Source organism: Salmo trutta, chromosome 4 (assembly GCF_901001165.1).
Source record: "Salmo trutta chromosome 4, fSalTru1.1, whole genome shotgun sequence".
In the NCBI taxonomy this organism is placed as follows: domain Eukaryota; kingdom Metazoa; phylum Chordata; class Actinopteri; order Salmoniformes; family Salmonidae; genus Salmo; species Salmo trutta.
The window spans coordinates 68,888,928-68,916,594 of record NC_042960.1 but is presented as its reverse complement, the minus strand read 5'-3'; the positions used below and the strand labels follow the sequence as shown (position 1 = coordinate 68,916,594).

At 42.1% G+C, this 27,667-nt stretch overlaps 1 protein-coding gene across 1 annotated transcript in view; it reads right to left on the bottom strand.

Moving 5' to 3' along the window:
* LOC115191427 (tripartite motif-containing protein 16-like) overlaps nt 1–27,667 on the bottom strand; it is a 30,365-nt gene extending 2,698 nt beyond the window's left edge. Inside the window, exons 1-2 of the mRNA XM_029749278.1 lie at nt 27,071–27,667; nt 2,976–3,071 (exon numbers count right to left, since the gene is read on the bottom strand). Of these exons, the coding sequence (XP_029605138.1) occupies nt 2,976–3,071; nt 27,071–27,667 (693 nt within the window). The remainder of the gene's footprint in view (nt 1–2,975; nt 3,072–27,070) is intronic.

The window sequence follows — 27,667 nt, the reverse complement described above, 5'->3', positions numbered from 1 at the left end:
AACTTCTGACTATTTCTGGTCTAGCGATCGATGACAGCAGAGGACGCTGCCCAACCTTATGTCATTAGAAAGAGGAGATTCTCCTGATTAAAATGGTGTCCGACATGAAAACATCTAAATTTACACATTGTGAGATATTTAGTGAAATAAACAGACATACCATAACTAAGCTGCTCAAACTTACATCATTAGAAATAATAGGTTATCCTGATTAAAATGGTGTAGAACTTCAAACCATTAAAATAAATACATCTATTACAGATAATTGGAGAAATAAACATTTCCCTATTTCCCCAAAACAATGGCTGTCTGAAAGTTATAACAGCAGTCTTTTAATTAACCAGCTTACCATTTATCTACGACCATTTGACTTTGTGTTTAACATTTAGTGGTTTGTAATCTAGTGGTTAAGAACGTTGGGCAGTAACTGAAAGGTGGCTGGTTCCAATCCCCGAGCAGACTAGGTGAAAAATCTGTAAATCGCTTTTTTTTGGCAGATTTGGTCTCTTAAACTTCTGGGGAGTGGCTACAAACTCTATGTTGACAATTTCTACACAAGCCCTACCCTTTTCACAGATCTCAGGAAGCGGAATGTGTGGGCTTGTGGCACCATTCGGTCCAACAGAGTGGGTTTTCCGAAGACTAAGGTGAACGACATGCCTAAGCGGGCTGAGCGGGGCGAGATGCGATGGATTCGCCAAGATGGCCTGCTCTTCGTGAAGTGGATGGATACCAGAGAGGTGGTGATGTGCAGTACCATCCACAAGTCCTTCAGTGGTGATCACGTCATCAGGCGTGTGAAGGACGCTACTGGGGCATGGACCACAAAACAGGTCCCCATTCCTGCCGCTATCAAAGATTACAACAAGGGCATGGGAGGTGTGGACCTTTCAGACGCACTGATCGGATATTACAATGTTCTCCACAAGACCATGAAATGGTACAAGACATTGTTTTATCATTTCATCGATATTGCTGTGGTCAATTCCTTCATACTCCAGAAGGAAATGGCTAAGAGCCGTGGACAGCCCCCCATCTCCCAGCTAGCCTTCAGGGAGCAGCTCATCCAGGAGCTTGCGGACTACAGCACAAAGTCCACTGCATCACCTCCTGCCCCCTCTACCCCTGCCCCCTCTACTCCTGCCGCCAGGCTTATTCACATGCCAAAGTTCATTACTGCAGGTATGAATGTGCCTCGGGGCCTAAAGGCCACAGCATGGAGGCGTCGTTGCGTTCTCTGCCGCATGAAGTCCCCATCACCTGCAACACATGCTCGGTTTGCCTGTGCTTTACAGCAGAGAGGGACTGCTATGGGACATGGCACGAGCAGCAGAATATTGTGTAGAGGACTGAGGGTCTTCCAAGGGTCTACCTACCCCTGTTATTTTTTTGTAAATATTTTTTTAATTTTTGGGGGGCATTTTGTGTAGGTTTTTGCATAAAAATGTACCTTTTTTTGTATATATTTTTTGCACATTTTCATTTTTTTTAAATTGTTGGATTTGCGTTTTCTTACTTTGTATAGTTATTTGCACAAAAAATGTACCGTACACAACTTTTCTGACCAATATTTTTTGCACATTTTATTCAAAAAAATTGTTTGTTGGATTTGCATTTTCCTACTTTGTATATAGTTATTTGCACTAAAAATGTACCGTTTGACAACTTTTCTGACCAATATTTTTGCACATTTTATTCCAAAAAATTGTTTGTTGGATTTGCATTTTCCTACTTTGTATATAGTTATTTGCACTAAAAATGTACCGTTTGACAACTTTTCTGACCAATATTTTTTGCACATTTTATTCAAAAAAATTGTTTGTTGGATTTGCATTTTCCTACTTTGTATATAGTTATTTGCACTAAAAATGTACCGTTTGACAACTTTTCTGACCAATATTTTTTGCACATTTTATTCCAAAAAATTGTTTGTTGTATTTGCATTTTCCTACTTTGTATATAGTTATTTGCACTAAAAATGTATCGTTTGACAACTTTTCTGACCAATATTTTTTGCACATTTTATTCCAAAAAATTGTTTGTTGTATTTGCATTTTCCTACTTTGTATATAGTTATTTGCACTAAAAATGTACCGTTTGACAACTTTTCTGACCAATATTTTTTGCACACTTTCATTAAAAAAAATTGTTGGATTTGCATTTTCCTACTTTGTATATAGTTATTTGCACAAAAAAAGTACCTTCTTTTGACAACTCTTTTCTGACCAATAACTTTTGCACATTTTTACAAAGAAATATTTTATATAGTTATTTGCATAAAAATGTATTAAAAATATTAAAAAGTGCCACATTTTTATAAAAAGTGTTTTTTTATAATACAATTGCATATTGTTATGTTGTATATAGTTAGTGGCATAAAAATATATCACTTCACCAATTCGGCCACTTGGACACATTAGGGAAACTTGTGTGGGACACCTGGGTGACTTCATGCTAAATGTCATGTAGCTCACTCATTTTTGAAGTTATCAATCTGAAACTTTGCACAACTACAGTTGCCCTCATGTGTTCTCCAACTAAATTGTCCCCAGCATCCTATCTGACTGTTTGGCATTTGTTGAACATTGAAAGATGATGCTACAACAATAACAAACAGAAAACGTATGCTCTTTCTTTCTCTTTTCTTCTACCAGATCTACTGTGTTACATTCTCCTGCATTCAAATTTACATTGCCACAAACTTCAGAATGTTTCCTTTCAAATGATACCAAGAATATGCATATCCTTGCTTCTGGGCCTGAGCTGTTGGCAGTTAGATTAGGGTATCTCTTCAGGCGGAAATTGAGAAGAAGGGGGGGTGTCCTCAACAGGTTAAGCAGTCAATTCTCTGAAAGGAGTCCAGACAGCCTGTTCCCAACAGTGGGGTCAGTGGGATTGGAGAGGGGCCCCTCTCTCTCTCTCTGACTGGAGGAGAGAAGTGAAATGGTGTGTCTCCTCTGGTCAACAATACTCACCTTGAAAGACTCCACAGCCTGTTGGAGCTCCTTCAGCTCCTTCTCTCTCTCCTGGAATCTCTGCTGGACCTTCTGCTGACTCATCCCCAGCTGCCTCTGTGGAGAATCACTCTTCAATGAGCTATCAAGCTTTATTTGTCCAGTAGATCAATAGTATAGTAATGTGACATAGGACCCATAGAAGATAAGGATCAAAATATTGAGGAAGTGTCTGTCTGAAATTATATCATTATGTAGTCATGTGAATGATTATAGTTTTAACAGGGAGTTGATTGGGTGTTTGATAACGAATGATAATGGTGTTTGAAAACGAATGATAATGATGTTTGATAACTAATGATAATGATGTTTGACTTGTTGGATTCTAGCTAGAAATATACTTATTCATGTTACCATACTATAACGTATTTATGACTTTACATGTATAAGGAATGTATATGTTGGGGTCAATGAAGGGTGGATAGGAACTTGGTGTTGGAAAGTTACTGAGAGAGACAAGGGGAAGTGCTGAAATATTCTGTTCAAACATGTTGTTGTTGAATATCAATGTTCCTAAAGAGGGAGACAAAGGGCAACTAGTTTCAGTTTCTGATAAGGCAGGCAAGCTGCAGAACTAGTGATGAGCAAGGAATTCAACAGACTAGTTAGTCTCTGATAAGGCACGCCAGCTGCAGAACTAAGGAGGAGACAGGAATTCAACAGACTAGTTAGTCTCTGATAAGGCAGGACAGCTGCAGAACTAGTGAGGAGCCAGGAATTCAACAGTCTAGTTAGTCTCTGATAAGGCAGGCCAGCTGCAGAACTAGTGAGGAGCCAGGAATTCAACAGTCTAGTTAGTCTCTGATAAGGCAGGCCAGCTGCAGAACTAGGGAGGAGCCAGGAATTCAACAGTCTAGTTAGTCTCTGATAAGGCAGGACAGCTGCAGAACTAGGGAGGAGCTAGGAATTCGGCTCGAGTTCAAGTCAACAGACGACGTGAGAAGAAGCCTCTGGGAGGGGGGCCAGAGGGGCCCACCCCAACGACCCTCCTACTACAGTCTTGTCTCACACACATACACTTCCAAACCCACAAAGGTTTTAGCATCAGGCAGGGCCATGACTTCACCAGTGAGAGGAACCAATTCAGTTCCTGCCTAGCAACAGAGATGTATTGGCTGTCTAGATGTGTAACTATGGACCCTGCCTAGTATGAGGTTATAAATATATGTTAGTGTGTAATCATACATTGTCTTTGCAGCTGTATGACCCAGTGGGTGAATAAACTTGGTTTGAGTTTTCACTCTGTCTGTTCAGAACCTAAGAGACTTTAGAAAATGGTGATACATTTGGAGAATCTGGGTTAACATATCTATATAATCAAGGTTTGTGTTCATATTTGTAGATCAATTTCATTTGAATGATCTCATATTCAAACAGCCTTAGTTCCTACTGTATCTTTAATTCTTTGTTTATCAGACAGTCACCAACAAGTTGTTCTGGTCTTACCTGTTTCTCAGTCCTCTCTGCTGCAGCTGACACTGTATCATGGCCTTTATGTTCATCCATCAAACACAGATAACAGATACACTGCTGATCAGTACGACAGTAAACCTCCAGCAGTTTGTCATGATGAGAGCAGATCTTCTCCTGTAGTTGTGCGATGGCTTTGACCAGCTTGTGTTTCTTCAAAGCAGGAGATTTGTAGTGATATTGGAGGTGAGTCTCACAGTAAGAGGCCAGACACGGCAGACAGGACATGAGGGCTTTCCGCTTTCTGGTCCCAGTGCAGACATCACACACCACATCTCCAGGTCCAGCACAGCACAGAGCAGGAGGGGGAGCAGCCTGGAGTCCTGTCTTCCTCAGTTTCTCCACCATCTCAGCCAACATGTTATTTTTCCTCAGATTAGGCCTTGGAGTGAAGGTCTCTCTGCACTGAGGACAGCTATAGACCCCTTTCAGAACATCCTGATCCCAGCAGTCCTCAATACAGCTTCTACAGTAACTGTGTCCACAGGGGATGGTGACCGGTTCCTTCAGTAGATCCAGACAGACAGAACAACAGAACTGGTCCTGGTCCAGCAGAACTCCCTGCTGAGCCATTTGGATGGTTGTTCACTCTCACACAGACAGACGACACAGAGACTCAGATCAGTTTAGTTTCCACAGAAGAGAGTTTGTGGGAGGGGGAGGGATTTCCTTGTTCTGACAGATGGCTGGGGTTAGAGGGAGGGAGGGGTTAGAGGGAAGGAGGGGTTAGATGGAGGGAACAAGGGAAGGAGCGGTGCAGGGAGGGAGAGAGAGAGATCTGCATACAACGTCTAGAGGGAGACAAATATTTTAGTTCCTAGTTTAGGACCCTTAATATGGAATACATCTAACAAAATGTGAGTTGTTAGCATATATAAAGGTTAACAGTTTCTATGAAGTACATATTATAAATATTTTAACATTACAGTGTGGTTATTACTGTTAGGCCTAGGATCAGGGTTAGATGTACTACATTCAGCAGTAACCATAGACATATCTAGGACTAAAAAGAGAAGATGTTTTACAATCAGAGTTCTTTGTATCTCTTCTTAGTCATACAGATCCCCCCCCACATCTTATAGGTGGACGGGGTTATGAACATATCCTATACATTATTTCTGAAACCAGATGTAATGAAACTGTCTTATAGAGACAAGTCTCTATACCTCTCAGTCTCTAAACCACTAGGATACCTGTCACCTTGACAGTGTGTCTCTATACCTCTCAGTCTCTAAACCACTAGGATATCTGTCACCTTGACAGTGTGTCTCTATACCTCTCAGTCTCTAAACCACTAGGATACCTGTCACCTTGACAGTGTGTCTCTATACCTCTCAGTCTCTAAACCACTAGGATACCTGTCACCTTGACAGTGTGTCTCTATACCTCTCATTCTCTAAACCACTAGGATACCTGTCACCTTGACAGTGTGTCTCTATACCTCTCAGTCTCTAAACCACTAGGATACCTGTCACCTTGACAGGGTGTCTCTATACCTCTCAGTCTCTAAACCACTAGGATACCTGTCACCTTGACAGTGTGTCTCTATACCTCTCAGTCTCTAAACCACTAGGATACCTGTCACCTTGACAGTGTGTCTCTATACCTCTCAGTCTCTAAACCACTAGGATACCTGTCACCTTCACAGTGTGTCTCTATACCTCTCAGTCTCTAAACCACTAGGATACCTGTCACCTTGACAGTGTGTCTCTATACCTCTCAGTCTCTAAACCACTAGGATACCTGTCACCTTGACAGTATGTCTCTATACCTCTCAGTCTCTAGAGCAGCAGACTGAGGGTCTGTCTCAGCAGAGGGAGAGAGCAGCAGCCTGAGGGTCAGTCTCAGCAGAGGGATAGAGCAGCAGACTGAGGGTCAGTCTCAGCAGAGGGAGAGAGCAGCAGACTGAGGGTCAGTCTCAGCAGAGGGAGAGAGCAGCAGACTGAGGGTCAGTCTCAGCAGAGGGAGAGAGCAGCAGACTGAGGGTCAGTCTCAGCAGAGGGAGAGAGCAGCAGACTGAGGGTCCGTCTCTCAACATCCCTCCACTACCTCTTTCCTCCACTGACACTGACCAAAAAGGGACACAGTCTTCCAGCTGATGGCGAAACTCGAGTCGCACCACATTACTTCTGACTCATGGACAAATTCATGTTGTTACTCCTATGAACAGAGGAAGTGAAATATTCCTTGATATTAAAAAAGACCCAAGCCGCTAATAATAATAACAACACAAGCCTATAGAAACACTTTCCTCCTCATTCATTACTGCTGCACTGCTTGTTGTACATCACATACATAGTGTAGACAGATAATATCAGGCTTCCCCCTACATACATACATAGTATAGACAGATAATAGCAGGCTTCCTCCTCCATACATACATAGTATAGACAGATAATAGCAGGCTTCCCCCTCCATACATACATAGTATAGACAGATAATAGCAGACTTCCCCCTCCATACATACATAGTATAGACAGATAATAGCAGGCTTCCCCCTCCATACATACATAGTATAGACAGATAATAGCAGGCTTCCCCCTCCATACATACATAGTGTAGACAGATAATAGCAGGCTTCCCCCTCCATACATACATAGTATAGACAGATAATAGCAGGCTTCCCCCTCCATACATACATAGTATAGACAGATAATAGCAGGCTTCCCCCTCCATACATACATAGTGTAGACAGATAATAGCAGGCTTCCCCCTCCATACATACATAGTATAGACAGATAATAGCCGGCTTCCCCCTCCATACATACATAGTATAGACAGATAATAGCAGGCTTCCCCCTCCATACATACATAGTGTAGACAGATAATAGCAGGCTTCCCCCTCTATACATACATACATAGTATAGACAGATAATAGCAGGCTTCCCCCTCCATACATACATAGTATAGACAGATAATAGCAGGCTTCCCCCTCCATACATACATAGTTCCATTTACTGAGAAAGTAGGTTCAGCATACACACTGACATTCTGTAGTTTATAACGTATTCCCAGCTACATGTTAGGGTGGAATGTTCCATTTGTAAACAGTAAGGTCAGAGTTATGTTATTGTAGACAGAGAGGTTATACTGACACAAACTTTCCCCCAACTGGAGACCGGTTCCATTTGTAAACAGTAAGGTCAGAGTTATGTTATTGTTGACAGAGAGGTTATACTGACAAGGACTTTCCCCCAACTGGAGACCGGTTCCATTTGTAAACAGTAAGGCCAGGGTTATGTTATTGTAGACAGAGAGGTTATACTGACAAGGACTTTCCCCCAACTGGAGACTGGTTCCATTTGTAAACAGTAAGGTCAGAGTTATGTTATTGTAGACAGAGAGGTTATACTGACACAAACTTTCCCCCAACTGGAGACCGGTTCCATTTGTCAACAGTAAGGTCAGAGTTATGTTATTGTTGACAGAGAGGTTATACTGACAAGGACTTGTCCGGACCTCTGGCAGTCTTGTGGGAGTTAATGTAATGTAACTAGGGGCAGCGGATATGCTGAGCCACTAATGTAGACAAGAGGTGGGGGCATGTAATACAATTACCATCTCTGAGTAGGATGTCATGCTAAAGATTGCATTAGCTGAAAACATAATTACATTTCCGCCTTCTAACATACTAATGTCAGGAGAAAACAGGAGAAAGATGGTAGCAAATTGACAGCCATGTGAAGCATAATTATGCAATGAATGTATTATTAGTTGTATAAGCTAGGGGGTTCTGCCACCATTATAATACAAAACCGGAACAGATGTGTGCGTTATCAGGCGTAGGCAAGCAAGAAACTCGGGTTGGAAGATAATGCTGGGCCATTCATCTGGGGATCTTGTGTGGCCCAATTGGTGCGTTTGTTTGCTCTCCCTGGCTGGACTGCCTGGCCTGGTGTGGGGCTGCAGCTGCCTGGACATAATGTCAACACAAATAAAACAAGTCCACGATACCGCTCTTAAACATTAGAAAGAGATCTGCTTGGGTGAATAGATAGGATGCAGGAAAATGTCGACCCGATTAGGCGAGGTTCAACTGCAAAACAAATCCTACGGATGAACCGCTCCGTCTAGCTAACGGGGTCGGCGGATCAGTAGGTCACACCGCGTTGCTGCTCTGAGGAACAGAGTATAGCAGGGAGGGGGTGAATGGGATATGAGGGAAAACTGACCCGTTTAGCCAGAGTTTCCATCATACCATCAAATCCTGTAGAATGTTGTCTCCCGTGTTAAGGAAGTGAAGCGGGTCAGAATAAAAACTATAGGTCGTTTTAGGCAAGACGTAGTATGAGTGAGCGAATGTGAATAAAAACCTGTGTGAGTGCGAATAAACGTTTGAATGAATGGAAGTTTCTCTGTGTTCAGAAAGTATATCAGAGCAGGCCAGGGTTGTGGAGTAAGAAGGAAGAATAGTGTGTGTGTGTGTCATTTGGGCCAGAGGAGGGACTGTGCAGCCCCTCTGTGGCAGTTATATTGAATTAAGTTAAAGAGAGTGCATCTAGCTCTCACTGGGAAGAGGGAACAAAATCAATAGATAACAGACAAAAGAAGCTATGGAAAGATAAAACATTGACATAATAGTGTGTTAAAGTAACCACTGTGAAATAGACAGAACATAATAAAAAGTATGAAACAAAACACATATAGTATATACGGTGAGTGAAGTGAGAAGATAAAACATAGGGATAAAACACAAGCTGTGTAGAGAAAAACAGCCTCAGGCTACCCAGCCGTGAAATAGGATCTAGTGCTGAGGATAGAGTACAATAGGACCAAAACAATCATTAACCATAAGATAGGATATAGTGAGAAAATAAATAAACATACATTGGCAGATGGGGACCCTGGAAACCATTCTTTCTACACATCATATTCAACGGTCGACTCAGCCGAAAGCGCTGATACCATTTCAACTCAGGAGTCGTAGCTACAGGACGGCGATGTGTGTGTGTGTGTGTGTGTGTGTGTGTGTGTGTGTGTGTGTGTGTGTGTGTGTGTGTGTGTGTGTGTGTGTGTGTGTGTGTGCTTTATCAAATGGTTTAAGCTTATTCATTGCTTTCAATGTGTCTGTTACTGTTACCTGCTGGGGGTCTGGTGCTTTGCTGCACTATTTATTCCCTTCCAGAGACACTGATGCCTCACACACACACACACACACACACACACACACACACACACACACACACACACACTCACACACACACACACACACACACACACACACCGCTTATCTCCTGTACAGAGATTAGATATTGTAAAGGCAGGGCCAGGTGCCATGAGGCTGAGAGAGGGAGGCATTTAATCACACACTAATGCCTTGGCTCCAGAGACACTGATGCCTCACACACACACACACATATAGCAAACTAGGTTACTGATTAGAAGATGGCCTATGTGGGGAGAAGACAATTCGACTCACTCCGTGTCTCTAAGTAAAGGAAATATGGCAACTGGCCTCAGAAGTGGTGGGGTTCCGTCTCTAAAGAGCAGCTAATATCATCCCTAAATAGACCCGAAGTCACTGTAGGAGCTGTTGCCATCACGGCCTACTCTGGTGAGATGCAGGGAGGTGGGGGGCTTTCAACGGGCAGTTCCCCAAGGTCATCAAAGCACATTGAAGTTATACAGGACCTAAAAAAGATGGAAGACGAATACCCCAAGCCAGCTGCAGCGATCTGTGATATGGATGAAGAGGAATGTGGATACCTCTTCGAAATTGTAACAGCAAAAGGACAACCATACAAGGTCACGTTTGATAATTCGGGGTTTGTGCTTGATACAGATATACACTTTAACTCAATGACAAGTTTGCTGGACCATATGACAACGGTTGTAAAAGTGTCCTTTGTACCAAGACCCTTTCCTACAGCACAGGACCTGTGCATGAGCACGATGGATGTAACAAGAGGGAGAAGGAGGAGACCAGTGGAGACAAGTGGCGATCAACCCAGTCTCAAACGGTCCATACAGACTAGCCCTATGACCAACCCTCCAGTTAGTCACTGCTATTATAGGATGCTCATTCTATGTCAATACAATACAAACCTGTTATGTTTAACCTCTCTAGGGTAGGGGGCAGTATTTTCACGGCCGGAAAAAAAACGTACCCGATTTAAACTGGTTACTACTCTTTTCCAGAAATGAGAATATGCATATAATTGGTAGATTTGGATAGAAAACACCCTAAAGTTTCTAAAACTGTTTGAATGGTGTCTGTGAGTATAACAGAACTCATATGGCAGGCCAAAACCTGAGAAGATTCCATACAGGAAGTGCCCTCTCTGACCATTTCTTGTGCTTCTGTGGCATCTCTGTCGAAAATACAGGATCTCTGCTGTAACGTGACAATTTCTAAGGCTCCTATAGGCTCTCTGAAGGCGCCAGAAAGTGGAATGAGATCTCTGCTGTCTCTGGGCTACGTACAGGAGCGCTGTTTGTGAGTGGTCAGGCTGGTGGCTCAGATGCGCTGCCCCGAGAAGTGGCCATGTTTTTCTTTCAGCCTTTGAATGAAAACAACGTTGCCCGGTTGGAATATTATCGCTATTTTACGAGAAAAATAGCATAAAAATTGATTTTAAACAGCGTTTGACATGCTTCGAAGTACGGTAATGGAATATTTTGAAATTTTTTGTCACGACATGCATCCGTGCGTCACCGTTCGGATAGGGACCTGAACGCACGAACAAAACGGAGGATATTTGAACATAACTATGGATTATTTTGAACCAAAACAACATTTGTGGTTGAAGTAGAAGTCCTGGGAGTGCATTCTGACGAAGAACAGCAAAAGTAATCCAATTTTTCTTATAGTAATTCTGAGTTTAGTGAACGCCAAACTTGGTGGGTGTCAAATTAGCTAGCCCGTGATGGCGAGCTATCTACTCAGAATATTGCAAAATGTGCTTTCACCGAAAAGCTATTTTAAAATCGGACATAGCGATTGCATAAAGGAGTTCTGTATCTATAATTCTTAAAATAATTGTTATGTTTTTTGTGAACGTTTATCGTGAGTAATTTAGTAAATTCACCGGAAGTGTTTGGTGGGAATGCTAGTTCTGAACATCACATGCTAATGTATAAAGCTGTTTTTTGATATAAATATGAACTTCATTGAACAAAACATGCATGTATTGTATAACATAATGTCCTAGGCGTGTCATCTGATGAAGATCATCAAAGGTTAGTGCTGCATTTAGCTGTGGTTTTGTTTTTTGTGACATTATATGCTAGCTTGAAAAATGGGTGTCTGATTATTTCTGGCTGGGTACTCTGCTGACATAATCTAATGTTTTGCTTTCTCTGTAAAGCCTTTTTGAAATCGGACAGTGTGGTTGGAAAAAGGAGAGTCTTGTCTTTAAAATGGTGTAAAATAGTCATATGTTTGAAAAATGGAAGTTTTTGAATTTTTGAGGAGTTTGTATTTCGTGCCACGCCCACCATTGGATAATGGAGCAGGTGTTCCGCTAGCGGAACGTCTAGATGTAAGAGGATAACAAACGATAATGGTGATTGATAATGAATGATAACGGTGATTGATAATGAATGATAATGGTGTTTGACTTTAGAAAATGGTGATACATTTACAGAATCTGGGTTAACATATCTATATACTCAAGGTTTGTGTTCATATTTGTTTGAGTTTTGAGCTGAGTCTCACAGTAAGAGGCCAGACACTGCAGACAGGACATGAGGGCTTTCTGCTTTCTGGTCCCAGTGCAGAAATCACACACCACATCTCCAGGTCCAGCATAGCACAGAGCAGGAGGGGGAGCAGTCTGGAGTCCTGTCTTCCTCAGTTTCTCCACCAGCTCAGCCAACATGTTATTTTTCCTCAGATTAGGCCTTTGAGTGACGGCAGATTCATTCCCTTCAATGATATGAATTGCTGAATCATTTCCCAGTAGATTAATTCCCTTCAATGATATGAATTGCTGACACGTTTCCCAGTAGATTAATTCCCTTCAATGATATGAATTGCTGACACGTTTCGCAGTAGATTGATTCCCTTCAATGATATGAATTGTTGACGCGTTTCCCAGTAGATTAATTCCCTTCAATGATATGAATTGCTGACACGTTTCGCAGTAGATTGATTCCCTTCAATGATATGAATTGTTGACGCGTTTCCCAGTAGATTAATTCCCTTCAATGATATGAATTGCTGATGCGTTTCCCAGCAGCTTCTTGGTCAAAGCACTATTATAACACAGTGTTATTACAAATCCATATTGACATGGAAAGGAACCATGATTAATGTCTATGTAACAGTATGACACTGTGATAGATCACTCTGTTACATTGACATGGAAAGGAACCATGATTAATGTCTATTTAACAATTCATATCATTGAAGGGAATTAATCTGCTGGGAAACGCGTCAACAATTCATATCATTGAAGGGAATTAATCTGTTGTCCTGAACCTTATTTTACAATTTCACTATTTGAAGTCATTAATCCTGTACTCACAACTCTGTCTGAAAACACCCTAAGAGATCCAGATCAGTGATTCTGCGCCTTGCCCTGCTCAATCTGACCCCTTAAACAAACTGATGTCTGTTTCTCACTATAGAGCAGAGTCAAGCCAAGCAGGGCCAAACTGGCCTGGTTACACATCCACCATAGTTGCTGGAACTGAAATATAAAATATCACAGCCAGTACAGTTGGGGCCCTATTGTGTGAATCAGGCTTGATTGTTGTTGTCCCCTGCAGGTGATGAGAACAGCAGTACCCTAAGGTCTCTGTATTACCCCCCGGTGAGGAGTGACAGGGTGAAGGAGGGCCAGCTGTGCTGTAGAGAACACTGACTACGGCAGCATCACCCTGGTCTTCTAGAACCAAGAGGGTGTCCTGCAGGTAAACAAGACACCACTGAATCCTCTGGTTTTCCAGAACCAAGAGGGTGGCCTGCAGGTAAACAAGACACACACTGAATCCTCTGGTCTTCTAGAACCAAGAGGGTGTCCTGCAGGTAAACAAGACACCACTGAATCCTCTGGTCTTCTAGAACCAAGAGGGTGGCCTGCAGATAAACAAGACACCTCTGAATCCTCTGGTCTTCTAGAACCAAGAGGGTGATTTGCAGGTAAACAAGACACAACTGAATCCTCTGGTCTTCTAGAACCAAGAGGGTGGCCTGCAGGTAAACAAGACACCACTGAATCCTCTGGTCTTCTAGAACCAAGAGGGTGGCCTGCAGGTAAACAAGACACCACTGAATCCTCTGGTCTTCTAGAACCAAGAGGGTGGTCTGCAGGTAAACAAGACACCACTGAATCATCTGGTCTTATAGAACCAAGAGGGTGGCCTGCAGATAAACAAGACACCTCTGAATCCTCTGGTCTTCTAGAACCAAGAGGGTGACCTGCAGGTAAACAAGACACCACTGAATCCTCTGGTCTTCTAGAACCAAGAGGGTTGCCTGCAGGTAAACAAGACACCACTGAATCCTCTGGTCTTCTATTAGGGGCAGGATTTTTCCTGGCTACGTCTCCTTGCAGTAAAAACTTTGTCTCTAGTTATATTATTGCTCACAGAATGAGACTTGCCCTTCCATTTGACACACCTTTACCTGATAAGATCATTCAAGAAGTTACAGGCTTATTGCATGTGGTAACAGACCTGCGTTCAAATACTATTTAAAATAATGTTGAATACTTAATAAGCAGTGGTTGATTGAGGTTGTTGTAATGGAACCAATAGAAACATATTAAAAGTACAAACAAACCCCTCCCACCTGGAGGACTAAAGGAAATGCTCAAAGTATTTGTAAGATTTCAAATGATATTTGAATACAGGGTCGTATTCGTTAGAGAACACTGTAGCAAAACACTTAGCAACACTTAGTTTTTAGTTCAGTTAGTCCCTCCCTGTTTCAGTTGATTTTCTTCAGTTTGGTGCCTAGTGAATATGATTCAGGTCTCCGTGGAAACATCAATGTAAATTCACCTTTGATTTTTACTCCTCACTTTCCCTTTCAGGTCCATAGGGTTTTACTGCCCCCTGCTGGAGACTGGAGCACACTGCAGTCCCTGGCTTTCTTTGTGCAGCTGGAGGATGAGGCCATCATCAATACAGGTATGGATACTGTATGTAGAACCATAGTAAAGCCCAGTATGGACTATCAATACAGATACTGTATGTAGAACCATAGTAAAGTCCAGTATGGACTATCAATACAGATACTGTATGTAGAACCATAGTAAAGCCCAGTATGGACTATCAATACAGGTACTGTATGCAGAACTATAGTAAAGCCCAGTATGGACTATCAATACAGATACTGTATGTAGAACCGTAGTAAAGCCCAGTATGGACTATCAATACAGATACTGTATGTAGAACCATAGTAAAGCCCAGTATGGACTATCAATACAGGTACTGTATGTAGAACCATAGTAAAGTCCAGTATGGACTATCAATACAGATACTGTATGTAGAACCATAGTAAAGTCCAGTATGGACTATCAATACAGATACTGTATGTAGAACCACAGTAAAGTCCAGTATGGACTATCAATTCAGATACTGTATGTAGAACCACAGTAAAGCCCAGTATGGACTATCAATAAAGATACTGTATGTAGAACCATTGTAAAGCCCAGTATGGACTATCAATACAGATACTGTATGTAAAACCATAGTAAAGCCCAGTATGGACTATCAATACAGATACTGTATGTAGAACCATAGTAAAGCCCAGTATGGACTATCAATACAAAGTGACCATTTAGAATGAGGCCCAGTTCAATGAGAGGAAGTCTTAACAGAACTGGGGGATGACAGACATGAAGTGGGAGGGTGGAGATCTAATATTTTTTTGTGCCAAACACTAAAGCATGATATTGTAATAAATCTACACCCTATTCCCTATGTAGAACACTACTTTAGACCTGGTCAGAAGCACCGTAGTGCACTACGTAGGGAATAGGGGACCATTTGGAACAGAGCAAGTAATTCCCCTGAACATCTTTCTCTTCCTCATCTGGTTTCTTGAACAGCCCTTCACTCCTCCCCTCTTCCTCCCCTCCTCCCTTTTCATTCTATTCTATCACCCACACCACTAGCTCACCTCCACACAATCCATTTACAAGTTAAAGACACACCTTGGAATAAATAACAAATATTACTAGAGGAAGTTTAGTGTTGTATTTTTTATTTCCCATCACCATAAATCATATTTAATCACTGAACAGTAGCAGACCTAACTTCATCTGTTCCTGACTCTGGATAGTGGATTAAAAAGTCCATCAATCTCCAATGATATTAAAGTACTATTCTGAACATTACTGATATACTGAGTGGCAAGTCAAGATATCTGCTGGTTTTATTGTTTGGTCAATAACACCACCTGCTGGACAGGTTTAATGTTGCTGGACTGAGCAGTATTGGAGGATGAAAGATGACACATTTAGGGCCGGTTTCCTGGACATCTACATTGAACATTCTTTTTTCACACTTAATCTGTTCCATGTCCAGGAAACCAGTCCATATAGTTTAGGTACTATCTGTTCCATGTCCAGGACACCAGTCCATATAGTTTAGTTACTATCTGTTCCATGTCCAGGAAACCAGTCCATATGGTTTAGTTACTATCTGTTCCATGTCCAGGACACCAGTCCATATAGTTTAGTTACTATCTGTTCCATGTCCAGGAAACCAGTCCATATAGTTTAGTTACTATCTGTTCCATGTCCAGGAAACCAGTCCATATAGTTTAGTTACTATCTGTTCCATGTCCAGGAAACCAGTCCATATAGTTGAGTTACTATCTGTTCCATGTCCAGGAAACCAGTCCATATGGTTGAGTTACTATCTGTTCCATGTCCAGGAAACCAGTCCATATAGTTTAGTTACTATCTGTTCCATGTCCAGGAAACCAGTCCATATAGTTTAGTTACTATCTGTTCCATGTCCAGGAAACCAGTCCATATAGTTTAGTTACTATCTGTTCCATGTCCAGGAAACCAGTCTATATATTTTAGTTACTATCTGTTCCATGTCCAGGAAACCAGTCCGTATAGTTTAGTTACTATCTGTTCCATGTCCAGGAAACCAGTCCGTATAGTTTAGTTACTATCTGTTCCATGTCCAGGAAACCAGTCCGTATAGTTTAGTTACTATCTGTTCCATGTCCAGGAAACCAGTCCATATAGTTGAGTTACTATCTGTTCCATGTCCAGGAAACCAGTTTATATAGTTTAGTTACTATCTGTTCCATGTCCAGGAAACCAGTCCATATAGTTGAGTTACTATCTGTTCCATGTCCAGGAAACCAGTCCATATAGTTTAGTTACTATCTGTTCCATGTCCAGGAAACCAGTCCATATAGTTTAGTTACTATCTGTTCCATGTCCAGGAAACCAGTCCATATAGTTTAGTTACTATCTGTTCCATGTCCAGGAAACCAGTCCATATAGTTTAGTTACTATCTGTTCCATGTCCAGGAAACCAGTCCATATAGTTTAGTTACTATCTGTTCCATGTCCAGGAAACCAGTCCATATAGTTTAGTTACTGTCTGTTCCATGTCCAGGAAACCAGTCCATATAGTTTAGTTACTATCTGTTCCATGTCCAGGAAACCAGTCCATATAGTTTAGTTACTATCTGTTCCATGTCCAGGAAACCAGTCCATATAGTTTAGTTACTATCTGTTCCATGTCCAGGAAACCAGTCCATATAGTTTAGTTACTATCTGTTCCATGTCCAGGAAACCAGTCCATATAGTTTAGTTACTATCTGTTCCATGTCCAGGAAACCAGTCCATATAGTTTAGTTACTATCTGTTCCATGTCCAGGAAACCAGTCCATATAGTTTAGTTACTATCTGTTCCATGTCCAGGACACCAGTCCATATAGTTTAGTTACTATCTGTTCCATGTCCAGGAAACCAGTCTATATAGTTTAGTTCTGTTCAATGCCACTACGGAAAACTTGTCCAATTGAGAAAACATATCAATGGGTTCTGAATGACAACCAATATACATCAACATCATACATCATGATTCATGGAAATGTACAAGATTAAAACATTGCAATTACAAAAATATGAATACATTGAATTTTAATTCATAACATCTTCTGAAGATCAAATCAGTTAAATCATTGTACATAAAACAGAGCAGAATTAATCATCACATCTGGGGACCATCACCACCAGCATGACTAGTATCTATGTGGACCCTACTACAGTTTAACCAGCTCAGCTATAGACTACACCAGCATGACTAGTATCTATGTGGACCCTACTACAGTTTAACCAGCTCAGCTATAGACTACACCAGCATGACTAGTATCTATGTGGACCCTACTACAGTTTAACCAGCTCAGCTATAGACTACACCAGCATGACTAGTATCTATGTGGACCCTACTACAGTTTAACCAGCTCAGCTATAGACTACACCAGCATGACTAGTATCTATGTGGACCCTACTGCAGTTTAAAACCTGTTAAGGATAGGGGGCAGTATTTTCACGTTCGAATGAAAAACGTGCCCAAATGAAACTGCCTCCTACTCAGACTCAGAAGTTAAGATATGCATATTATTAGTATATTTGGATAGAAAACACGCTGAAGTTTCTAAAACTGTTTGAATGATGTCTGTGAGTATATCAGAACTCATATGACAGGCAAAAACCTGAGACAAATCCAACCAGGAAGTGGGAAATCTGAGGTTGTAGTTTTTTTAAATGATTTTCTATTGAATTTGTAGTGTTAACGGGGTCATCTAAGGCTTCCACTAGATGTCAACAGTCTTTAGAAAGTTCTTTGAGGATTCTATGGTGAATTTTGAGGTAATAACAGCCGGTTCAAGCAGTGGACTGTCTGAGGTCATGTAGTTACTTCATGCGCATTCACGCATGGCTAGCATTTTTTATTTTTCTTCTGTAAGGAATACGCTATTGTCCGGTTGAAATATTATTGATTATGTATGTTAAAAGGAATGATTGTAAACATCGTTTGACATGTTTCTACAAACGGTAATGGAACTTTTCGACTTTTCGTCTATTGTTTGGCACTCCCGCATCGTGCCTTTGGAATAGTGTTCTGGACGCGCCAACAAAACTGAGGTATTTGGACATAAATTTTGGACTTTATCGAACAAATGAACATTTCTTGTGGAAGTGGGAGTCCTGCGAGTGCATTCCGCCGAAGATCAGCAAAGGTAAGGAAAGATTTATAACACTAAATTAGAGTTTTGTTGATGCCATGACTTGGCGGCTAGCTGTATAGCTTGCATTAATGGCTGAGCTCTGTACTCAGAATATTGAACAATGTGCTTTCTCCGTAAAGTTATTTTGAAATCTGACACAGCGGTAGCATTAAGGAGTAGTCTATCTATAATTCTTTAAGTAATTGTTATATATTTTGTCAACGTTTATGATGGGTATTTCTGTAATATGTGTGCTCATTGTGTTCATTCACCGGAGGTTTTGGAGGCAAAATATTTCTGAACATTACGCGCCAATGTAAAAATGGGGTTTTTGGATATAAATATGAACTTGATCGAACAAAACATGCATGTATTGTATAACATGATGTCCTAGGAGTGTCATCTGATGAAGATCGTCAAAGGTTAGTGCTTCATTTTAGCTGTCTTTCTGGTTTTTGTGACGCCTCTCTTTGCTAGGAAAATGGCTGTGTGGATATTCTTGTCAAGGTGATGTGGTTCTCTCCTGACATAATCTAATGTTTTGCTTTCGCCACAAAGCCTTTTTGAAATTGAACACTGTGGTTGAATTAACGAGAATCCTATCTTTAAAATGGTGTATAATACTTGTATGTGTGAGAAATTTGAATTATGAGATTTTTGAAGTTTTGAATTTCTCGCCCTGCTATTTTGTCCGTTAACGGGATCCTATCTTGAAGGGGTCACTAAGAGGTTAACCAGCTCAGCAGTACCATAGACCCTAAACCCAGGATAGAGGGGCTGAGTGAATGTGGTCTGGACTCTGTGGAGGAGGGTCATTGTGTCAGAGACACTGTAGAAGGACAGAGTACCTGCCTTGTGATCCAGGTACACTCCTACTCTGGAGGACTGAGGGCCTGATACTTTAGTCAAAACATTATTGTGTCTGAAACAATAACTACCTCTATCGTACTGTAAACTCCAGGACTTGTTATTGTGTCCAAATCCACCACCTGACCCTGTTCTGCTGATGTCTTTATATGAGACTGCTGTATAAACATCACCAGTCCACTTCACCTCCCAGTAACAGCGTCCAGACAGACCCTCTCTACACAGAACCTGCCTCTGTTTGGTGAATCTGTCTCCATGGTCAGGATATCGTTGGTCATGGTCTGTATAGGTCACCTTTCTGTTCCCTTCAGACAGAGAGAGGTGTGTGTATGTTGTGTTTGGGTCCAGTGTGAGCTGACAGGAATCTGGGAGAAGAGCAGAGCAGAGACCAATGAGGGGAGTCAGAACAATAAGTTAAGTCAGATACTGTATCTACCCTGTCTTTGATTAGAGCACAGCAGAGATCAAATCAGAGAAATATGAGGAGTCAGATAGATACCCAGTCTTTGATTAGATCTACTATTGCTATATATTTCTAGAGGGATTGTTAGGAGTGTCAGTAAAAAGAGACTGTTAGTTACTTCACAATAAAGAGACTCACATTGTAACAACTGGTCTCTGGTCTTGGGCTCTGGAGGCAGTAAAACATCCACTATATTCACTACAGACACACAAACACATTGACAGAGAGAGGGAATGTTATCATCATACCATATTCCACATGTATATGACTAGTAGGGAACTTTCAATGGTCTAAAGTTGATGTTCTTATTGTTTTCAACACACCTGCAGTGGAGATCTTGGTCCATTCTCCTTTAAGGAAGTCTTCTAGTTTCTCTCTCAGTTCAGACACAGTCTTACTCACATCTCCAAAGTACTGAAGAGGACGGACAACGATGCTGGGTAAGTCTGAAGATACACTGATACTGGAGAGAGACTGATAACTCTGGAGAGAGAGAGAGAGAGAGAGGGACAGAGAGAGAGAGGGACAGAGAGAGGGACAGAGAGAGGGACAGAGAGAGGGACAGAGAGAGGGACAGAGAGAGGGACAGAGAGAGGGACAGAGAGAGGGACAGAGAGAGGGACAGAGAGAGGGACCGAGAGAGGGACCGAGAGAGGGACAGAGAGAGGGACAGAGAGAGGGACAGAGAGAGGGACAGAGAGAGAAAGAAGGACACAGAGAGAGAGAGAGAGAGGGACAGAGGGAGCGAGAGGGACAGAGAGAGAGACGGACAGAGAGGAGGGAGAGAGGGACAGGACAACATAATGATTGAAATGAATAGTTTCACATTAAGTTAATTTCATATCACATGTAACAAGACAGTTTAGTTACCTGGAGGAAATGGATGTGATCCTCTGTGTGTGAGAGCTGCTCCAGCTCAGTGATTCTCTTCGTCAGCTCAGCTATCTCCTGCTTCAGTTGCTCCAGGAGTTCTTCAGCTTGACTCACTTGAGCCTTCTCTTGGGCTCTGATCAGCTCCTTCACCTCAGAGCGCCTTCTCTCCATGGAGCAGATCATCTCAGTAAAGATGTGATCACTGTCCTCCACTGCTGCCTGTGCAGAGCGCTGTCGAGAGAGAGAGAGAGAGAGAGAGAGAGAGAGAGAGAGAGAGAGAGAGAGAGAGAGAGAGAGACTTACTTGTCATCCTCATTACACTAACACCCCCCCTCCTAAAAACACATTGCGTGCCACCATAACCTCCACACAATCACATTATACAGTTCCCAACACCACAGTACAATACACCATCCAGCACCACATTCCAACCGTACAGACAGCCCCTCCTCTCCAGCCGTACAGACAGCCCCTCCTCTCCAGCCGTACAGACAGCCCCTCCTCTCCAGCCGTATAGACAGCCCCTCCTCTCCAGCCGTACAGACAGCCCCTCCTCTCCAGCCGTACAGACAGCCCCTCCTCTCCAGCCGTACAGACAGCCCCTCCTCTCCAGCAGTATAGACAGCCCCTCCTCTCCAGCCGTACAGACAGCCCCTCCTCTCCAGCCGTACAGACAGCCCCTCCTCTCCAGCCGTACAGACAGCCCCCCTGAGCCCCCATACCTCCTGAAACATCTCTACAATGTTGATCATTTTGTAAAACTCAAACTCAACCCTAAGGCATCCACAGTAACGGCATTACCCTGGCAACACAGAAAAAACATGAACAGTTTGTCATTGTTGAAAACGGACAACTCTCCCCAACTCCCAGATCAACCCGAGCCAACCGGCTATTGGTGTCCAGGGCTCCACGTAATACCCACCACTGGATGACCCCTGACCTTTCCAGCACTGGGAGCTTATAGAGCACACTCTACCTATACCCTGCCATGCTCTCAGCCCCCACAACCCCCTGCCACTGATGCCCCTTCACTCCCACTAAGCCCACCTCTGTATGGTACAGTAGCCTCTGTGCTGCTTTGAGTCAGAACGCTGCCACCCTGCTCTCCAGGTCCACCAAACCCAGTGATCAGCAGCTCCTCCCATACCCACGGCCCAGGCACCACACCCCCCTCTCGTGTGGGTCTCAGCAGCTGCCAGGCCCTCAGTACTGCAGCATAGAAATCCCTACTGTATTCAGTCTCTCTGGCCACATGATGAAGTTCTGCTGATCCAGCCACAAACCCAATTCCATTTCACCTAAATGGCACCAAAAAATGTCTACCTCTTTATTTTACCACTAAAACCTGTTCTTAGGACCAAATTGAAAAATAACAACTGGTGTAGAAAGTAAACATCCGCACCTCGATGGTGCCAAGTGTGTTTATGTCTGTATTACCAGGAAGTAGGAAAAAACGGGCAACTTCTGACTATTTCTGGTCTAGCGATCGATGACAGCAGAGGACGCTGCCCAACCTTATGTCATTAGAAAGAGGAGATTCTCCTGATTAAAATGGTGTCAGACATGAATACCTCTAAGTTTACACATTGTGAGATATTTAGTGAAATAAACAGACATACCATAACTAAGCTGCTCAAACTTACATCATTAGAAACAATAAGTTATCCTGATTAAAATGGTGTAGAACTACAAACCATTAAAATAAATACATCTATTACAGATAATTGGAGAAATAAACATGTCCCTATTTCCCCAAAACAATGGCAGTCTGAAAGTTATAACAGCAGTCTTTTATTTAACCAGCTTACCATTTATCTACTACCATTTGACTTTGTGTTTAACATTTAGTGGTTTGTAATCTAGTGGTTAAGAACGTTGGGCAGTAACTGAAAGGTGGCTGGTTCGAATCCCCGAGCAGACTTGGTGAAAAATCTGTAAATCACCTTTTTTAGGCAGATTTGGGCTCTTAACCCTAGTGGCTCTGGATAAGAGTGTCTGCTAAATGACTCACATGTAAACGTTAACTAGACCTCTGTGAAAGGGGGGCAGGTAACCTAGTGGTTAGAGCGTTTGGCCGGGCGGCAGGTAGTCTAGTGGTTAGAGCGTTGGGCCGGTCAGCAGGTAGTCTAGTGGTTAGAGCGTTTGGCCGGGCAACAGGTAGCCTAGTGGTTAGAGCATTGGGCTGGGCAGCAGGTAGCATAGTGGTTAGAGCGCTGGGCCAGTAACCGAAAGGTTAATGGATCGAATCCCCGAGCTAACAAGGTAAAAATCTGTTGCTCTGCCCCTGAACAAGGCAGAAAACCAACTGTTCCTAGGTAGACCATAATTGAAAATAAGAATTTGTTCTTAACTGACTTACCTAGTTAAATAAAGGTTGCATATAAAATATAAAAAGCGTGGCAGTAACTTATTAACTTTTCATTTCACAGACAGACTCCTGAAGGCAGGCAGGCAGCACACTCCTGAAAACTGCTCAGCAAAGCAAAGGCTCTTATGAGAGCTACCACATTTATATTAAAAAAGCTCATTTTCAGTGTCTGTGTCCAGTGTCTGTGTTTATATGTTAAGGGGGTGTTTCTTTGGCAGATAATGTCACTCATTTAAATATATACATATATACATTTACATTAAATATATACAAAATGTATGAAATGTATGAAATTAAATTAAATGTATGTATTCACTACTGTAAGTCGCTCTGGATAAGAGCATCTGCTAAATGACTAAAATGTAAAAAAAATAAGACAGTTCAGATTAGTTTAGGTCAAGTACAAGTATCAAACTTAACAAGCCCCTCCGTCTGCGAGCAGCAAGCGCTCTGCCTTCTCCCACAAGAGAGGGGCATGTTGAGGTACATTTACTAACCGTGAGGGCTGCATGATGTAATTTATTGTCGGGCTGGAAGATGCATCGTCTTTTCTATTCCGAGGCTGTTTCCTCCCAATATGACATATTAACATGATGTTATAATGCATGTTTACTAGGGTTGAGATCAGCACATCTGACTAGTGGTTATTTGACCGGGGTTCAATACCTGCTATAGTTAATATTGTTTTGATCTCCCAAAAGCAACACAGGACAAACAAGAGATATATAGCTAACTGTAAAGTAATGAGTGACCATTTTAGAAAATCATGGGATATATAGGCTTTGGTTGCATGCTATTTTATGTCAATCATATTGCTGCTTGTAGCCTATAACTGATGCTTTGTGGTCTTATGCTGCCATCTATTGGAAATATTTACCAATTAAAAGTTATTAATTCACGTAAAGATATTGGTGAGTCAGCTGCGAAATAAAGTGTATTTAATTCCAGAGATCAGTCTCAAACCTGCCCCACCTATCCCACGCCAATTGTTGGACTTTCACATAGAGGTTACTATGTCACCCAGTTCAAACCACATTTAAAAAATAAAACAAATGAGTCTTTTTTATCAAGTGTTCTGCCTTGCAATAATAAATATAATAAAATAACTAATAAAAAGCAAATGCTTACATAGGTTTCATTTAAAAAATAACAAATGTTATTTAGTACTAAAATGGTATTTACAAACATAATATTATTACTAAAATAGTTGTAGGCTACTGTCATTGTAGGCTACTGTCAAGCACCATCCCCCGACCTCTATACTTCTGACACCAGGCTCTGTAAGAGCGGTCGTAAATCCCTACGAGGAGACCCTCTCCTCATGGCCCCAGTATAGAGAGAACAAAGGAGTTCTTCCACCTCACAGAACTGGAGAACCGAACGACATTTATGTTCTGGAGAAGGTATAAAAGATCGGTGAAGAATCCAGCAACGAACTGCTCCGTTTGGTACAATTTTGTGAAATTCATGAGAGACAATACGGCCACATTACCATAATCATGTTTATAGAAGAGTCTCAGGTATGAGACTTACATCTAATGGTTGTATAAAATGAATGAATAAGGATGGAACTGTTTGTGAAATTGTGTAATGTGATTTTGGACTGTTTAATGAAGGAAACTCCAATTCCCTTTGGAGTCTTAACTAAATCAGAGGACCGCCCATGAGCACAGTTACGGTCTGGCGTCATGGGACAGGCCCTTTTCTGCTCTTCCAAATAAAACCCCCACCAAGGTTGTCTATCACCAGACCGAGCTTACCTCAATTACGAGATGGCTAAGGGTTGGAGACCATGCATTTCTCTTGATTAACTTTTAACCATACCACGTGGTTAACCTGTTAGGGTATAGGGGGCAGTATTGAGAATTTTTTGAAAAAATATGTGCCCATTTTTAACTGCCTATTCCACCAACTCGGAAGCTAGAATATGCATATTATTGTTCAGGTTTGGATAGAAAACACCCTAAAGTTTCTAAAACTGTTTGAATGGTGTCTGTGAGTATAACAGAACTCATGTGGCAGGCAAAACCCTGACGGCGGACCATTGGGTTCTCTTTTAAAACGTTTCAGAATGAGAGTACCCACCATCAACTCGCGCGCAAGGTGTCTAATGGGCCATCACCGTTCCAAGGCTCTTCTTCAGTCAGATCTCAAAGTATAAGACTCAAAACACTTTGTAAAGGCTGGGGACATCTTGTGGAAGCAATAGGAAGTGCCAAAACATTCCTCAGCCCCTTTGTTTTTCAATGGCATAGGCTGAAAGTCAATTCAACACATCAGGTATCCACTTCCTGTCAGAATCTGTCTCAGGGTTTTGCCTGCCAAATGAGCTTCTGAGTTGGTGTAATAGGCAGTTAAAAATGGGCACATATTTTTTCAAAAAATTCTCAATACTGCCCCCTATACCCTAACAGGTTAAAAACCCACATTTACATTTACATTTTAGTCATTTAGCAGACGCTCTTATCCAGAGCGACTTACAGTAGTGAATGCATACATTTCATACAATTTCATAGATTTTTTATTTATTTATTTATTTTTTTCTGTGCTGGCCCCCCGTGGGAATCGAACCCGCAACCCTGGTGTTGCAAACACCATGCTCTACCAACTGAGCTACAGGGAAGGAACCCACTACCCCATTCCACTACTTTGACCCTATCTGCTCCTGCACCATGCCAACGACCTGGGAGGACGGGACACCACCACTCAACACACCCTGGAACTCTTCTGAAGTCAAATCTCATATGACCAAATACTTCTCTGGTTCTGAGCTCTTCTCCACACCTTCTACCTCACTTAACTCTCCATCATTCATTTCCATTTCACCTCCAGAACTCAGTCTGGAACACGGCTCTCTCTGTTTGCTCTTAAATTATAACATTTGAAATGTCTCTATTCTTTTGAAAATAAATGTTGTGTAATGTTTACTGTTCATTCATGATTGTTAATTATCTACTTCACTTGCTTTGGCATAGTAAAGATATGTTTCCCATGCCAATAAAGATCTTTGAATTTAATTGAGAGACAGAGAGGTCAATGTTAATGTATAGGGGACATGAGTCAGTCTTGGTTACTCATGGTTATGTGATGAGGTAGCCCCGCCTGCAACTTCTAAATCAGTGTCGGCCCAATAGGGAATGTCCTCTTGGTGTAATGGTCAAGATGTTGGTTTCTCCTGCAGTAGACCTGGGTTCATATCCCGTCAGTTACATTAAGCAGTCAATTCTCTGAAAGGGGTCAAGACAGCCTGTTCCCAACAGTGGGGTCAGTGGGATTGGATAGGGGCCTCTCGCTCTCTCTCTCACTCTCTCACTCTCACTGGAGGAGAGAAGTGAAATGGTGTGTCCCCTCTGGTCAACAATACTCACCTTGAAAGACTCCACAGCCTGTTGGAGCTCCTGAAATCTCTGCTGGACCTTCTGCTGACTCATCCCCAGCTGCCTCTGTGGAGAATCACTCTTCAATGAGCTATCAAGCTTTATTAGTCCAGTAGATCAATAGTATAGTAATGTGACATAGGGTCCATAGAGAGGAAGGATTCAACTGTATCTCTGTGAAATTATATTATTACGTTGCTATGTGAATGATTATAGTTTTAACAGTGGACGAAAATCTATCAAGAGGTTGAGACTGAACTTTGGACTCATTAAAGGCCATTCAGAATGATAATAGTGTTTGACTTTAGAAAATGGTGATACATTTGAAAAATCTGGGTTAACATATCTATATAATCAAGGTTTGTGTTCATAATTGTAGATCAATTTCATTTGAATGATCCCATATTCAAACAGCCTTAGTTCCTACTGTATCTTTAATTCTTTGTTTATCAGACAGTCACCAACAAGTTGTTCTGGTCTTACCTGTTTCTCAGTCCTCTCTTCTGCAGCTGACACTGTATCATGGCCTTTATGTTCATCCATCACACACTGATAACAGATACACTGCTGATCGGTACGACAGTAAACCTCCAGCAGTTTGTCATGATGAGAGCAGATCTTCTCCTGTAGTTGTGCGGTGGCTTTGACCAGCTTGTGCTTCTTGAAAGCAGGAGATTCATAGTGAAGTTTGAGGTGAGTCTCACAGTAAGAGGCCAGACATGCCAGACAGGACATGTGGGCTTTCTGCTTTCTGGTCCCAGTGCAGACATCACACACCACATTTCCAGGTCCAGCATAGCACAGAGCAGGAGGGGGAGCAGCCTGGAGTCCTGTCTTCTTCAGTTTCTCCACCAGCTCAGCCAACATGTTATTTTTCCTCAGATTAGGCCTTGGAGTGAAGGTCTCTCTGCACTGAGGACAGCTATAGACCCCTTTCAGAACATCCTGATCCCAGCAGTCCTCAATACAGCTTCTACAGTAACTGTGTCCACAGGGAATAACCACCGGCTCCTTCAGTAGATCCAGACAGACAGAACAACAGAACTGGTCCTGGTCCAGCAGAACTCCCTGCTGAGCCAT